The 17500-nt window shown below is 45.7% G+C and overlaps 1 protein-coding gene across 6 annotated transcripts in view; it reads right to left on the bottom strand.

Annotated features, from left to right (window-relative positions):
- The window catches only part of si:ch211-288d18.1 (USP6 N-terminal-like protein), a 23364-nt gene extending 13126 nt beyond the window's left edge, over positions 1-10238 (bottom strand). For 2 of the 6 annotated variants that reach the window (XR_006022499.1, XM_042062387.1), the window contains exons 1-3: positions 10006-10238; positions 331-404; positions 44-125 (exon numbers count right to left, since the gene is read on the bottom strand). Coding sequence is in view for 5 of the 6 variants with exons in the window: in XM_042062387.1 (XP_041918321.1) it covers positions 44-125; positions 331-338 (90 nt within the window). In the remaining variant the exon portion in view is untranslated. The other 4 variants (XM_042062388.1, XM_042062389.1, XM_042062391.1 and 1 more) reach the window with 4 other exon arrangements.
- Between the last annotated feature and the right edge of the window lie 7262 nt (positions 10239-17500).

Raw genomic sequence — 17500 nt, 5'->3', positions numbered from 1 at the left:
CACAGCACTCCCTCGCCCCCAACACACACATTCTATCACACACGTTGTTTTTGGTCCTGGGCTCCCTCATAGAGTAGCGGTCACGTTTTTTACCGATGCGACTGAAAAAGAACGTACTTCTCCTCCTGAGAGTGGACATGACAGCACATACACACACAGGCACAAATGTGCACACACAGTAAGACATACAAATGGAAACTGAAGGAGCAAGTGTAATTACTGTCAACGTGTATTCCAATGTTTATTTGTATGTATTTGGGTAGGATCCATTTACAGTATATAGCCATTTAAAAAACATTTCTGTAATTTGTAAACACATCAGCCACCTACCTTATCATATTTAGAGATGATTGCTGCTCTTTCCTCTGCAACCAGAACCTCTATGTCTTTCTTCATGTCAACACCTGCCAAAGAGGACAAACCAGGATTAAAGACCACTCTCAGACGCCCGCATGAAACATAAAGACCACGCTCAGACGCCTGCATGAAACATAAAGACCACGCTTAGATGCCCGCATGAAACATAAAGACCACGCTCAGACGCCTGCATGAACCATAAAGACCACGCTCAGACACCCGCATGAAACATAGACTCTTCAACATAGACTCTTCAACATAGACTCTTCAACATACCAGGATTAACTACCACGCCCAGGCACCCGCATGAAACATAAAGCCCACGCTCAGACACCCACATGAAACATAAAGACCACGCTCAGACGCCCGCATGAAACATAAAGACCACGCTCAGACGCCCGCATGAAACATAAAGGCCACGCTCAGATGCCTGCATGAACCATAAAGGCCACGCTCAGACGCCTGCATGAACCATAAAGACCACGCTCAGACACACGCATGAAACATAGACTCTTCAACATACCAGGATTAAATACCACGCTCAGACACCCGCATGAAACATAAAGCCCACGCTCAGACGCCCGCATGAAACATAAAGACCACGCTCAGACGCCCGCATGAAACATAAAGCCCACGCTCAGACGCCCGCATGAAACATAAAGCCCACGCTCAGACGCCCGCATGAAACATAAAGACCACGCTCAGATGCCCGCATGAAACATTATGACCACACTCAGATGCCCGCATGAAACATAAACTCTTCAACATACCTCCCATATTCTCACCCTAACAACACCCATCACACCATATATCCTGCATGCATCACTGACCTGTATGTCTGTGTTCATGTGCACATGAGTATGTGCTTACAAGCTCTTGGTATGCGCGCACACACACACACACACACACACACACACACACACACACACACACACAAAGATGTGGAACCTGTGATGCGAGGGGTTACTAACCTATCCCTGACTAGTTGTGTTGGCATGTGGTTGATGTTTCCAAATAGAGTTCACTCACAGCACCAATATTTGTGTGTTTGATTCTGTGCTACCCACCCACACACACACACACACACACACACACAGAGAGAGAGAGAGAGAGAGAGAGAGAGAGAGAGAGAGAGAGAGAACACACTGCTCTCAGATCCGCTGTGTTTGTGTCCGTCCAATGCCTGTGGTCAGTGGTGTAGTGACCAAAGTCTGGCCCGGAGTCAGCTGGAAATGCCGCGCGGGTAACCGTACCCTCCCTGTGCTCTGAGGAGGCCGTCTGCTGTGCACATCAGAAACGCAATCCCCCTGGGAACGAGGAGACGGACAGGACAGGCCAAAAAGGTTCCCGCCAAACTTCCTCTGCCACCATTCCTCTGTGCCGGACACCTCTCTCTTTCAATCCCTCTCTCATGCTCATTCTTCTTTTCTTTTCCTCCCTTCCTCCTCCCTTCTTCGTGTTCTGGACCTGCCTCACGTTTCCTCCCTCTCTGTTTTCACCGTATCTACACTCCTCTTTCTCTCGCTCTTTTCTCGCATCTCTCTCTTTCGCTGTGTCTCTAGGTCTTTTCCCTGGCCTCTCTCATTCTTTCCCTCGCTCTCTTCTCTCTCTCTTCTCTCTCTCTCTCATTGCTCTCTCTCTCTCATTCACTGCATGCCTCCTCCAGGCATCTGTCACACATACAGAAATAGTCTCCTTCCTGGCATGAGCATTTGTTCATGCGGGCACACACACACACACACACACACACACACACACTCACACACACACAAAAGCACACTAACATAGGCCTACACACACACACACACACAAACACTAAAGCACGCAAACATAGGCCTACACACACACACTGTTGCACAGAATTTTTTGCTGTATGAGTTTTCACCATCTGCCATGCAATGACATTCTGATAAAATAAACCCATGGCACAACCCAAACAAATAGGACAACATCAACATGTCCACCCTGATCATCATCATCATCATCATCCCCAGATCCCATCCAGCGGGTCCAGGCAGCAGCGCACGCATCATGGCGGATGTTTGATGCTGGCACTCGATGATCTCTTAACTGACCGAGCCATGCAGCTCTCTTATCCTCTTACACAACTGCTCTCAAACACAGCAGAAGCTGATTCGGCAGTCTGTGTTTGTGTGTGTGTGTGTATGAACATGACTGTGTTTGAGTTTCACCAGTACTGACCCTTGAGCTTAACCCGCTGTTCCACAGACACAAAGCACACACACATTTGGTCTCTTTTACCTTCTCTCTCTCACATGACTGTTGTGGACGTGTTGTGTTTGGCTGGGTTGGTCTGAGGGGCCTATTCATGAGATGATTTAACTCTCAAAATAAAGAGAAACAATTAAACTGCAGTAGTGGATCATCTGACCCATTTAGAGACGCCGTTCCCTCAAGGTCTCCACTGCATGCTCAACACATGCTCTTGGCATCCTCCATCTCTCTGTCAAACACACACTTATTCATGCGGTCTCTTCCCTCGTTTATACAGATCCGCTCATGCATCAATCACTCAGTTTTTACATCACACACACACACACACACACACACACACACACACACACACACACACACACACACACACACACACAAATACACAGAAACAGAATCACACACACACACACACCTTTCTGTTTTTAAGTGCATCTGACACTTCCCAAGCTCAGCATTCAACACTTCTCAAGCTCAGCCTTGTGCTTTACTCTTTCTCTTTGCGCCTGTCATTTACTATGTGCTGTGTGTATTAGTAACGTATCAACATGAGGTGCATCATGTGCATGGGTGTCTTTCACACCTTCACAATACACATAAAGAAAGGAAACTGCAGTGATACGCAAACCCTTCTCTGCCTAAACGAAAGTGATGATAACTATGACTAAGTCACGGATCTAATCCACTATGAACACTATTATGAACTTCAACACAATCAGCTGGCCTGGGTGAATGTCACTTTGACTGTCTGATTACTCACTGAACTGACAGGCAGCCGTGGCCTACTGGTTAGCGCTTCGGACTTGTAATCGGAGGGTTGCCGGTTCGAACCCCGACCAGTAGGAAGCGCAGAAGTGCCCTTGAGCAAGGCACCTAACCCCTCACTGCTCCCTGAGCGCCACTGTTGTAGCAGGCAGCTCACTGCATTGGCATTAGTGTGTGCTTCACCTCACTGTGTGTTCACTGTGTGCTGAGTGTGTTTCACTAATTCACGGATTGGGATAAATGCAGACCAAATTTCCCTCACGGGATCAAAAAAAGTATATATACGTATATACTGACGGCACAAGAAATGAGTTTAAGCAAAACAGCACATACATGGAGTCATAGATATACATCACATTTCCCCTACACACAGACATACATGGAGTCATACATTCCCCTACACACAGACATGCATCTCAACCTATACATTCGCCCTACACACAGACATGCATCTCAACCTATACATTCCCCTACACACACACATGCATCTCAACCTATACATTCCCCTACACACACACGTGCATCTCACCCTACATTCCTCTACACACACACATGCATCTCACCCTATACATTTATCTCACCCTATACATTTCCCCTACACACACACATGCATCTCACCCTGCGGCTTCACATACATGTTTTATATCTGACCTTGTTTGTAAGTTGCTTGGGATAATCCTGACTAAAAGGATGAAGATCATATGGATCTGTGTCTGTGAGGCGACACGTTGGATTTACTCCTATGGTCTGTGACATATTACATGCCGATACGTGTCAATAGTACAGCAATAACAGCAATTAAATTATTCAAGCAGAATACATTTATTATTCAAGTGGTTTAAATACAGCTGAATCATGATCAATATGCCTGTCTGTTTGTGTGTTTGTTTTGTAAATAATCCACATAAACAACATCTTGGACGTGAGAGGTTGGGGCCTATTGTTTGTGTACGATCCGAGTGTACCTCATGGCGTAAAAGCAGACGAGCCAGAGATTCTGGCTGGATTATGGCAGCATCCCCCCCCCCCACTGTGCGGACCCCCACCAGGCAGTGGCCTCCCCCATTGCTGTGTCTCTGACAAGATGGGGCGACAGCGGTCACTGATGCTAAGAGAGAGAGTCCCAAATCACACCCACTGCAGGGATGTTAATCCCTCACTCCTTCGCTCAGATTACAGATTAGTGATTTAGCCTTTGTTGTCTGGTGGTATTTGAGAGGATAGGGCCTGTGGTAGTTGTCTGTGTTCACTGAGAACGCTGTAGGGTGGATTCCTTTACATTGGGAGGGTGAATAGATGTAAGTGAGAGTATCAGATGTTACTCTGATGCCTGTCAGACTGGGCGTTTTTGAGGAAGAAAGTAAGTGAGGAGAGTAATATATCTCAACCAGTGGTGTAGTCTAGTATACTGTAGTGGATATACAGTATTGTGATCAACCCCAGATGATAATCCTTGCCTATTTTAAGAGGGTATACTGAGATGGTGATGCTTTTTAAGTGGGTATACTGCGTAGTCCTGCGTATCATGCAGACTACATTACTGATGCAAACAAAGTTTTAACAGTCATTGGTGAGGATGTTTAATGTTATGTGCCTGTGTACTCTTACGGTTATCACCATTAGCCCACAAGCACGTACACACACACACACACACACACACACACACACACACACACACACACACACACACACACACACACTAGTTAAGTTTCTTCTCTCTGCTACCATGCTTGTGCTGTAAGAGCCGCTGCGTCCAAGCTGCTGTGGTCACATGTGGAAGCTATCTGCTCCTCTACACAAGCCCCCAGAGAGGCCTCTCCAGAACAGAGAGAGAGAGAAACGGAGAGAGGGCGGGAGAACGAGGGAGGAAGAGAAGGGGAGGAGGAAGAGAAAAGCATTACAGAGCTGGAGAAGGGAGAGGGAACGAGAGAGAGAGAGAGAGAGAGAGAGAGAGAGAGAGAACAAAGTGATGGGGGTATGACACACATAAAGATGAAGGGGGGAGAGCAATAGATGAGAAGAGAGAGAAACAGACCAATAAATGAATGAGTGAATGAGAGAAAAAGACAGAGGAGGGAAGAAGAGAGAGAGAGAGGAGGGAAAAAGAGAGAGAGAGAGGAGGGAAGAAGAGAGAAAAAGACAGAGGAGGGAGGAAGAGAGAGAGAGAGGAGGGAAAAAGAGAGAAAGAGAGAGAGAAGGGAAGAAGAGAGAAAAAGACAGATGAGGGAGGAAGACAGAGAGAGAGGAGGGAAAAAGAGAGAAAGAGAGAGAGAAGGGAAGAAGAGAGAAAAAGACAGATGAGGGAGGAAGAGAGAGAGAGAGGAGGGAAAAAGAGAGAAAGAGAGAGAGAAGGGAAGAAGAGAGAAAGGAGACGTCAGTACAGAGACAGGGGTGAGAAGATGACAGACATAAAAATAAAAGTGAAGAAAAAGGGGAGGGTAGAAAGATAAATGTGAAAGAATGAGAGTGAGAAAGAGAGATAAAGTGAGAAAGAGAGAGAGAGAGTAAGAGAGAGAAGGAAAGAGGGCAATGGATAATATGGGGCAGATGAGAAGGGCAGTTGAGAGAGCTATGAAGAGGGCTGAGAATGAACAGAGACCAAGAAAGACATGAACGGATGTAAACTATAGAGGAGATATGAAGGAGGGACAATAAGAAAATGTGACAGAGAAAAAGAGAGTCATACAAACATGGAGAGAGGAGCATTCTGTGGTTTATAACCCAAGAGCCGAGTCTGTTGGTATTTGCAGCCTGTGTCTTCCTGACAGAGACACAAGCTCATCCTGCACACATCACAGCAGCCTATCAGAGACCTGCATGCAATCACATTAACCAATCACAGATGTGGCTGAGTCACTTCAAACACTTGTCACAAGCAGGGTTTAAAAAAAGTGACGTTGATTTGCAGCTCTGTGTCAGGGGAGACCTGTGATGTCACAAAGGGAAGGCCGCTGCGCATCATGATATAGAGTGCAGAGCAGAGCGTCCAGTCACTGCCAACATCTTGACTACAATTCAAAACACACTTCTAGCTCCGCTGAGCTGCCTGCCTACCAGACACACGTCTTTAGGCTGACATCAGCAGCATATGACTGTAATCGAGACATGCAATGGAGAGTATTCAGTGTGTTAGTACTGCTCACAGCACGTGTACATATGCCCTGATATGGAAAGGAAATCTCTTGCAACACTGAAATAACTTCATTTATTTTGATTACACAGTACATTCTATTAATTAAATATGAATTTATTGATTAATTTGATTTGCTTCCTTGCTTAAACTCACCATAAGGTTTGTTAATAAACTATCTAAAAATCTTCGTAAATTTCTATGTAGAAAAGAAAACACTCGATTCAGTCTATTGTGCATTACCTAGCCATTTCTGTAGTTTAATGTTCCTGAAACTAAGCAGCACTTGACCGGTGCGTGCACGCGTGACTCCAGGGCTTCTTCAGGCCCAGGGGATTTCTCGTGGTTTCCTGGCTTATGTGTTAACAGCCTTCCTCATGGGATCTCCACACACTTACTCCTCATCACTGACAGAGCACATTGTCCCCCTACACACACACACACACACACACACACACACACACACACACACACACATGCACAAACAAACACAAACACACTCATACACACACATGCACACACACATACACACGCACTTGCAAACACACACACACACACACACACACACACACACACACACACACACACACACACACACACGCATGCACACAGCTGCTCAACAGGTACTGTTGTGTTTGTTTTCACTGAGAGGCCGGGCCTGGCCGGTGTTATTGCTGGAGTGTGCGTCGTGTCCTCCTCTGCGAGGCTAGACGGCCACGGGCTGGTGTGGTTGGCACGGCCAGCTGGGAGAGCCATCTCTGCCTCGCACGGACACAGCTTCACAGAGCCCCGCTGCACTGAGGGGCCTTGTGTCTGCAGTAGTCTAACACACACACACACACACACACACACACACACACACACACACAGCTTCACAGAGCCCCGCTGCACTGAGGGGCCTTGTGTCTGCAGTAGTCTAACACACACACACACACACACACACACACACACACACACACACACACACACACACACACACACACACACACACACACACGCACAGCGTGCACACATGGATACACACACTCACTCTCTTCCTAAGACACAACAACTGTGTGTGTGTGTGTGTGTGTGTGTGTGTGTGTGTGTGTGTGTGTGTGTGTGTGTGTGTGTGTGCGTGTCTGGAGCCAGTAAGTCCCTGTCCTTGAGGTTAACTGCTCTCTCTGTGAAGACCATTCATGTTGACATATGGATGGAGGAAAAAGCTTTCGGACCTCCATTCATTCCCTGAGTCACAGCCTCAGAGCAGAACAGACATCAAACATCTCAGGGCACACAATCCCCCCATTCATGCCGCTGCCTCGCTATCTGCTATGCTACAGTAGGCCCAGACTGCTCCTCACTGCTATGCTACAGCAGGCCCAGACTGCTCCTAACTGCTATGCTACAGTAGGCCCAGACTGCTCCTCACTGCTATGCTACAGTAGGTCCAGACTGCTCCTAACTGAGCGCTACAGTAGGTCCAGACTGCTCCTATCTGAGCGCTACAGTAGGCCCAGACTGCTCCTAACTGAGCGCTACAGTAGGTCCAGACTGCTCCTATCTGAGCGCTACAGTAGGTCCAGACTGCTCCTAACTGAGCGCTACAGTAGGTCCAGACTGCTCCTATCTGAGCGCTATAGTAGGCCCAGACTGCTCCTAACTGAGCGCACAGGCTTAATGTCTGACGGAGAGGAGCCGCTTGTCTTGCTCCTGTTAGCGTTCAAAGAGCTGCTCTCAATGAACATCTGCAGAGATGAGGTTCTGATGTGGCCAGGACAAAAAAAAGATATAAATGTAAGGTTCCACACATGTGGCTGGGACACACACACACACAGAACGCACACACACACACACACACACACATACTACTGTGTATACCTGACCAAGAGCACACAACATACAAATATGAACTCAACACACACACACACACATACATCTGATTAATCAGCGTTCAAGCCACTGAGAGTCTCTGGATGCATAAACATAGAGCTGGGATAAACAGAAGCCCTGGAAACAAAAAACATTGTCTATGTGTGTGTGTGTGTGTGTGTGTGTGTGTGTGTGTGTGTGTGTGTGTGTGTGCAAACACGAGATTCACTAATAACAGATTAAAGTATTGTCACAGAGTAGATACATAAGCCCTCTTAAACCATTCGATATATACAGTCACATGTGCACATGCAGACATATACACATGACCGCACACAGAGACACACACACACACACACACACACATACAGTATATAAGAGATACATGCTGTCTGGCACTATCACCAATTTGGGTTGCAACAATTAATTGATTAATCGATTAGTTGTCGACTATTGAATGAATCATTAACCAAATTGGCAATAATTAATTGATTTGTGTCATTTTTTGGCATTTTATCAATTAAACCACTACTCGATTACTAATAATCGACAGATTAATCGACTAAAAAGTAATCATTAATAACAGCACTATCACCAAAGACATGTGTTGTGTAACCAAATTACATACTAAACATACAAATATTCCAGCAGTTTGACTTTCCCAAACCGACACAGATCTGCCTCTGTCCTACTTCTATCAACAAACAGCATCTCTGTGTGTGTGTGTGTGTGTGTGTGTGTGTGTGTGTATTGGGATTGGAACAATCGTTTTACTGTAATAGCTGATAGATTATCTGACATCACTGAGCATAAAGCAAAAATAAAGAGAGGTCTAGCACTCCCTTGGTGTCTTAATGACATGCACAGGTGAACATACAGGCTGTAGTCATTTTTCTTGACTGGGAAGTCGTCAGCCCGTTGGCGCTGGGGGTGATAGTAGCCTATCTCTACCTGAAAAGGTGAGTTGAGAAATCATCTTCGGTTGATTCATTGGCATGTACGTGGACACGTGTGCTTGTTGAAGCCAACCGATTCCACGCCTTACTTGGAAAGAATGCAGACTAAATTCACAACCAGTCACCCGACAGCCATTTTTAGATTTGTAATTGACTTTCATATTAAATTTCATCTCGCCAGATGAAACGTGAAACGCGGATACGTCGAATGCCTTGGCCCATCTCAGAGAGTAAACAGACGCACCACACAGACAACATGTGAGAAACCTCGTTGAAGTCCGCAAAACGCATCAAAAGCTGCCCTTCAATAATAAACCATGCACTGTTAATTATAGCCTAATAGTCTAGGCTACTGCATGGTGTTTACGCTCTTGAATCGTCTCTAAAATATTGCTGACTAAACCAACAGTATATAGGTCCAGTAAGCTATAAAGTAGCCTATTGTAGGAAAATGCAATATCAAGCTTGGCCATGTTTTTGGAAAGAGTAACACGGCTGCAAAAGCGTAAATAACTGCAGGCTAACCAAAACACAGCCAGACAAAAATCTATACGATCTCAAACATACGGGCCACAACAAAGATGACTGTACGACTCCACTAGCATTATGCACAAGGGAATGCCGATATTGTATTCATAGCAACTACAACGCGCTGAAACGGTAAACACATATCAAATGTTGTTGATAACAAAAGACCAAAATGAATAAACTTACCGTGGAAACGGGAGTTTTTGCTGCGCTATGCGAGCAGTGTTCTCTCTGATCATTCTTTCATCGCTCGCAGGATAACGCGGTTTTTTTTAGATGTCACCTTCTAGGTAACACGGAGCAGCACCAGACTACAATAGAGCGACGCTCCACCACCACAATCCACAATCAGACCACCGCCAATCGCACATCGGGACTCCAGCCAGTAGGGCCAGCTGAGGATGTTGCTACTGTAAGCAGAAAAGCGCTCGCTTCTGAGCAGGCGCAGCACCAAGGCGGCAGATACGTGTCTGTCCGAAATATGTCACACTTTGCTCACAAAAATCAACCAAGCTGTTCGAGTAGGCTACGCCTAACCGTCTAGATGTAAGTTGGCTCTTTATTGTGTGGAAGTGCGTATAGGCTACTCAAATGTAGTGATCTTTTATCACCAGCCCAACTCAGAATAGGCACGGAATGCATTAATTCCATTATTTTGCATTTGCATTCACAGAATCTCATGTTTCCATCTGTATGTTCACGTGTTTACCGTTAAGTGCCAGGAGGGCTCTTTCTTTTTCCTGTTAAGTCAGTTTTCGCCATTCAGTCTTTTCAGGATAGCCTACTGAAGAGGTTTGTTACGTTTTGTGGGCACAGCACGCCCTCTACAGTTTAAGTGTGCCACAGGCCAAGTATTAGGCCTATTATAAAGCCAAATGTTCATAACTGAAAGATGGTCCAGTAGAAGCCATTCATTTACGGTGTTCTTTGTTTAGCCTACTGCAGTTCATTCACTATAATGGATCACTTATATATTTTAGAACAGTTATTGTGAGGACAGCTCTGTATCTGTTTACGATGAAAAGTCTGTATTTTGCGAAAGGAAACATATAACAATATAAAATATAGAATCGTGATGCCACATGATGTCTAAGTGGCAAAGTGCTTTGGCAAGGTAAATATCCAAATAATCAAATAATCATCCATTATAAAAGGATGTTTATGCTATGTCAACCACATAGAAATTACAAATTAATTTGAGGTCATATATTATTCCACCTTTTCTCCTGGGTTTGCTGTACTGCGCCAAACCAATCGGAATGTAGGCATAAAGACATGAGGGCTTAAAGGTTGGTGGAAGTCCCAACCCTGTGGCCATACCCCACTTACCCGTAGGCTACCTGCTCAGGCGTTGGCTCATACTAGTATTTAAAGCACTGAGATAAACTTAATTTATTAAAAAATAGCACACAAGTACATCGTCAATTAGTTATTTGAAACTACTCCTCTCTCCCTCTGTATTCCTCAGAGAGGCACGTGTACAGTTAGAGCAGTATTTCCCAAACTTTTTTTCTGGGGACCCACTTTTTAAAAATGACAGACCGTCGCGACCCATTTCACTTTAGATCTAACATGCAACCTGCATGCAACCACCAATATTTAATTTAGACAACATAAATTGTGCTGGCGACCCAAATAAAATCTCCTGCGACCCACCTGTGGGTCGCGACCCAGTCTTTGGGAAACACTGAGTTAGAGAATGCTGATGACACACCGACAGTTCTCGGCTTAATACGGCCAAATACTGACAACATGCTGCGTGTCGTTGAGAGTGCTGACGACTTTTCGACGTTAGATGGCAGCAGAGCAGTAGTTCCCAATTTCCCCCAGCTGCTGCACATCTTGCCGAGGCCCTGTTGTGGATTTTCCCATTTCTCTGTTGACGCTGCGTGCTTCGCACTCACAGAAGTTTTTCCAACAACTCACACTCCAATTTTAATATTGACTAGGTCCTCCGCGGGCCAAGCATTTTTTAATCACATACCCGAAGGGAATGACTCACTTTAATGATGGCGTCATTGGTTCCGACGCCTGCATCCGATTAACTGATGAAAAATCAAACAGAAGAATTCATATTTGTTTCCACTGGGGACTGGTTGGGAATGCTCACTCACTCATCCCCTGATCCGCCGCTCTTCTGATCTCGCCTCCTCTCCTCCCGGCGCGCGGGGTTCGGGCCGTGCAGGTGTGTGCTTCGCGCGCTTATGTAACCCTGTTTTTCTGGGGGAATGTTCTGTCTCCAGCTGAACGGGGCGCAGCGCAGGAGCAGAGCTGAGCAAAAACACGCCGGTGAGAATGTGGCGGCTACGCCTCACCCTTTGTTCTGTTGCCCGCGTAGACACGGGCACGGACTCACACGTACAGGCCCATGGGAGAGGAAACCGCTCACAAAAGAAGAAATGAACGCAGGGCAGGTATGGGTGTTGTGCAAAATGGATTACATAATGCCTCAGAATTCCTTCAAGGCACAAGCCTGTGACATGGACGCCAGTTTCTTTATGTTCATTAAAAACACCAATTTGTGCTTGGTCACCTGTGGATGGAGGTTAAATATCTATTTACCGGAATAGTTTCAAAGCATCTTTAGAAATGTTGCAAGCTATAAAAAATAGTAGAACGGAATTAGGGTCTTAGATACGCAACAAAAGAACGCTTGTGTACACTGGCATGTCTGACAGACGCATGCATACACACTCACAGTAAAAGTTATGATAACTGCTGCGCCCAGTACCTGCTACCTGACGAGCTTCACCTGCTCCTCTGTGATAACTCTCCCTTTTACATGTGCAGGTGGACCACCTGACTGCTGAGCTTTTTACATGACAACCAAGCTGCTGATATACAGACAAGCCTGGTTTATCATGGCCATCCATCAACCACTCATGCCCACTACCCTGCTAAGTGCCAACAATCCGGAGGAGTCTGGCACAGAGGGCTGGGCAGTGTTCAGGCCGAGGGATGAGAACCTCAAGTGGATGAGAAGAATGGAGAGAATAGGCGTACCTCAGGTGGATTCTGTCACCACAAGAATAGAGAGAATAGGCCTACCTCAGGCGGCTTCTGTCACCACTCCTTGTGGGACGAAACCAGTGCTGCTCAAATGTCCCAACTGAGACAACATCTCATAACGGAGGTGACTAATGAGGAGAATGGAGCCAAGTTTTACCCTGTTTGTCATAATGTTTCCCTCCTCAGCAACTAATGTTCTTCACTCACAATTTTACTGATGAAGATGATGACGATGATGATAAAATGTGTGTGTTTGTGTGTTTGTGTGTATGTGTGTGTTTGTGTGTATGAATTAATGCATGTGTGAATATATGAATGAATGTATGTGTGCAGGCATCCTCTTCTATGTGTGCATCCACACCTAAACGTGCACATGAGCATGGCCCCAGGAGGAGTGGGTGTTTGGAGGCCTTTTGAATGGAAAGGTGGTAGCTGTGCTATATTTGGGGCGGCACAGAACAGGCTCCGGGCTGTGAGATGTGAGGAGTGCGGCAGAGCCGTGCCAAACCTGACAACAATACTGAACCGCTTCCAAACACAACACCGGGACAGGAAGAGGGACACTGGATGCAGATAAGGTCTGGAGCAACAGACAAACATGCAGGTAACCACAGGCAACCGCTGCCATTTCACGCCTGGCAGGTAGAATTTCAGGGTGCAACTTGGAGTATTTTCATAGCCTTCCCATGATAAATAGCCTGAGAGTATCCGAAGCACATGTTGCTAAAAAAATGTTTGAAGTCTCTCCATGTGAGTGAATCTCACATCCAGGATAGGCACCTGGGGAAAATGGAACTCTAATACTTTTCTCGATTCTCTCAATCCCTTGCCCTCTCTACCACGATCTATTCTCATCACCCCATCCACATTCTTAAAACACGGAGAGACAAACATTCCACCTTTGGTGAAAGTACAATAGCAGACTGCACTATGCATAAATAATTATTTTATTGGAACATCTCTTACACTGCCAAAAGTCCAATGCCATTTCTGCTGTGTTATTTCTACTTGGAGAAATAAATACTCTTTTTTAAAATAAAAATAAAAACATGAAGAATGTTTTTCATTTTTATTTTCATTCAATTTCTCATTTACTGCTGACTAACACAAATGATTTAATCTGGATCACATATTCACTTACATAGAAGTAGTACATAATGTGTGAGATGTTGAAATTTAACGAAAACAGTGTCGTCAGTCCTTCCACACACTGTTGTTGATAAATTGTGCCAAGTTTAATGACCTTTGTGCATTTTACTTCCAAAATATTGGCGATTTAAAAATTGCACTGGTTTGTGTCTGCGGTGCAGTGTTTGTGTCTGGATCTCATAAGAGCCTCTTTTCTACTTTCTGCCCTAGTAGCTGCATGGAAACTGGTGCCCTGCGTAAGCAAATGTGTTTTTGCTGCTTTCGAGGATTTTTTCCCCCCAACCTCCTCTCTTGCCCTCCCCTCCCCCTTCAAAGAGAGGTGGTGAAATGGAGCATGGCTGTTTATACTGTTCCCATAGAAACTGTTTATCCCAATCTGATTTGGACCGCACATATTTCTGCAATTCCACAAATTACGTGAATCGGGCTCATTTATCCTTCTCTGTTCTCTCTTGGAAATGTGTCTTTTTTTTCGCCTTTGACATTGTTGCTCCACATCTCGGTTATGTTCTGAGGAAACCTCCTCCTCGTCTGACGCCAAAGTCGGCTCTTGGGAAAGAGCCGCAATCTGTTTAGGAATAAACCGTGAGGGATAGCAGGTGGAATGGTTGTTATGAAAAAAAGCCCAAAACATCCATTACAAGCTGGGCAACTTTCAACATGCTCCCCAAACAGGAGTGTCTTTACCAAAGTGCTGTCAGGGAAAGGTCAAACCCCAGCTGCTAGTAAACAAGGGAGAGATCGAGCAGACAGTTGATAGGGACATGGCTTACTCTCAACAGTCATATCAGCCCAATACGTCATGGGACTAATTACAATAAGACAGTATCCAGATGCAGACCCACGGAAATAGACTGCAGTAATACGCCATAAACTCCCTCAATTGCTCAATTGCTGATGACCGTCTGGACAGAATGATGAAGTCTTAGTAATGGCTAGAGTTGAAGGTATCAAGTTAAGCCTTATTAGTAGCCGAGTTTGATCGTTTGGTCATGTATTCAGCATGGACCGTGCTAAAAAACCTGCTCTTTAGAGACCTGCTGGACGCCCCGTGCTAGGATGTAGGGATACATGCAAGAGTGCTTTTAAAGTGCTTGTCACTTTGTCAATGATTGTCCAAAATATAGAAGTCCATTGTGCGTGAAACCTGCCAAACTACAAAAAAGGGAAATAAGACAGAAAAAAAAGCAAAAATTGTGATATTTTGATTCCTGTTTTGGGAAAAGGGAGATTGTATCTAACTCTAGATAGGCTTCTATTTCAACTCTCTGTCCTAAAATGTTGTTTGGGGATGGGACTATCTCCTCTCATTGGATGAGGAATTACAGTGTCAAACGAAACATGTCCCGTTTTTATTGGATGTGGCAAACTGCACAGTGCTCTCATTGGCTGAGTCACCATGTTGTCCTCTCCCTGAATTGGAAAGTGGGGAATAAGGACTCTCCTCGCTGGATGAATGCTAACAATCCTTCCTCTCAGAGGAGACAGAACACAGAGTCAAGTCGGAGCATGGAAGGAATTACCCCCTTTTCTTTCTGCTGTTGTTTTTCTTCCTCATCAGTTTTTGTCATCACTTCCCACTATTCCAAAGGTCGTGAGAGCACTGCACAAAAACAGCCAGTCTGTTCACTGTGTCTGAAAGCATCTTCGAAGTCGAATGGAAACCTCCCTCTCTCTCTCTCTCTCTCTCTCTCTCTCTCTCTCTCTCTCTCTCTCAACTAATAGCTCCTTCCAGTAAATGGGCCACAATAGCATTCTGTGAAGTGTCATGGCAGCCGTGGCGTTGCCTGCGTCATGGGCTCACTCCACCCTGGCCATCTAAACACCAGAGTGGGAACAGTGATCATTCCTTCTGACAAGGCCACTTTTGGTTGAGGCGTTTCCACGGCAACTCTGTATGCTTTGGTTTCGTAAATTTCATGAGGCTTTTCCGTCTCAAAACGATTGGGGGCTCATCGAGGGGAATAGGGAAAGAGAAGAAGAGGAAACGCGTGTTTTGAGCTGAAACATGTTCTTTTCCATGACCTGAGGACCCTCCCCTTTTAGCCCTTACCCAGATTCCCCAGCTTCAGGTGGTGGAGGAGGAGGAGGAGGAGGAGGAGGAGGAGGAGGAGGGGGGTATGTGGGGTCAGGGAGGACGCATGGCAGTCCTTCCATAGAAACCTTGTGCCTTGTTTGGGAAAAAGGGAGATGGGGGTCCTGCTTACCTCACAGTGAACACACTTGCACACACACACACACACACACACACACACACACACACACACACACACTCGCGCGCACACACACACACACACACACACACAAACACCAATCCTGTGGTTTGGGCAACTCCCTCTCTCTGGGGTCCCTGAGGAGTGAGAGTGGAGGGAAGTGGGTCTGAGCGAGACGGGGTTCACTAGCCTGTAAAAAGGGTTCCCCAGGTCTCCAGGTGATTATGACATTAGCCTCGCGCGCTAACACTGCCTAGTCAGCACTGAGGAATGTCTCTGGCCTTTTTTACAGGGCAAGAGGGCTCCTGCTCCAGGCCCGTAATTATCTGTGAGTGATGAATCAGAGAAGGATGGAAACATAAGTGTAGTTATACGCGTGTTGTTGTTCCTTTTTCATATGGGTGTTGTTCAGAAAGTCTCCCAAAAGACCTTTGTTTTTGCCCGGGTAGAGCAGCGTCGTGACGCAGTGGAGGAGAGATTTTTTTGCTTGCTTTGGAGTTTATGAGCATACTGTTCGGTCCAGAATTCTCTGGCAATTTTGTTTCAATTGGTTCCTTAGATTAATTCAATGTTATGGTAAGATGTGGGGTTTCTGAAGTGATTCTCATAATTATATAATTCTGAGAAGAAAAAGAACAACAACAGCTGAACAAGTCACACACACTGAGACCACAGCAGCCTCTGAAGTCATAGGAAGGAGTTTATAGATATTATGAGATCAAATTATTTATTATTTGAGTCTACCACAAATTCAGGGAATAGCCACTGTTTTTCTAAGACTCAGAGAAGGCTCACAGAAATACTTAGCCATGCAGAAGTGTGTGCGTGGGTGTGAGTGCATGCGTGTGGGTGCGTTTGTGGGTACGCTTGTGTGTATACGTGTGTGTGCACACGTGTATGTGTGTGTGCGCTCATGAAAGGCAGTTTGGACAAAGCACATGTAGTGATTTGCGGCTGAAAGAGTGGAATGTCTTTTAGTCGAGATGTGGTCAAAGCCTGAGTCTAACCTCCCAGCTGAGTGTGGTGTGGGCTCTGGACCCGCTCTGCGGCAGACTGGGGCTTGGATCAAACCGTGTCCAAATCAGCTGCTGTCTGCTTGGAATACAGTATGTTTTAGTGCAATTTCTAATGCTAACGATCTGATCTTCCCTCCCACGTCCAGTTCCCACTGACCAATCTGACCACTGCAAACAACCGGGAGAAGCATTTCACACGGGCCCACCGGCAGCCATGAAACTCAGAAAACTGTGGTGACAAAGGCAGACCAGTGAATGGTCGTATGTAGCTTGCAAGCGGCGTGATGTTGTAAG

Source organism: Alosa sapidissima, chromosome 14 (genome assembly GCF_018492685.1).
Source record: "Alosa sapidissima isolate fAloSap1 chromosome 14, fAloSap1.pri, whole genome shotgun sequence".
Taxonomy (NCBI): domain Eukaryota; kingdom Metazoa; phylum Chordata; class Actinopteri; order Clupeiformes; family Clupeidae; genus Alosa; species Alosa sapidissima.
The sequence above is the reverse complement of the archived record's forward strand: the minus strand, read 5'-3'. Positions and strand labels throughout refer to the sequence as shown.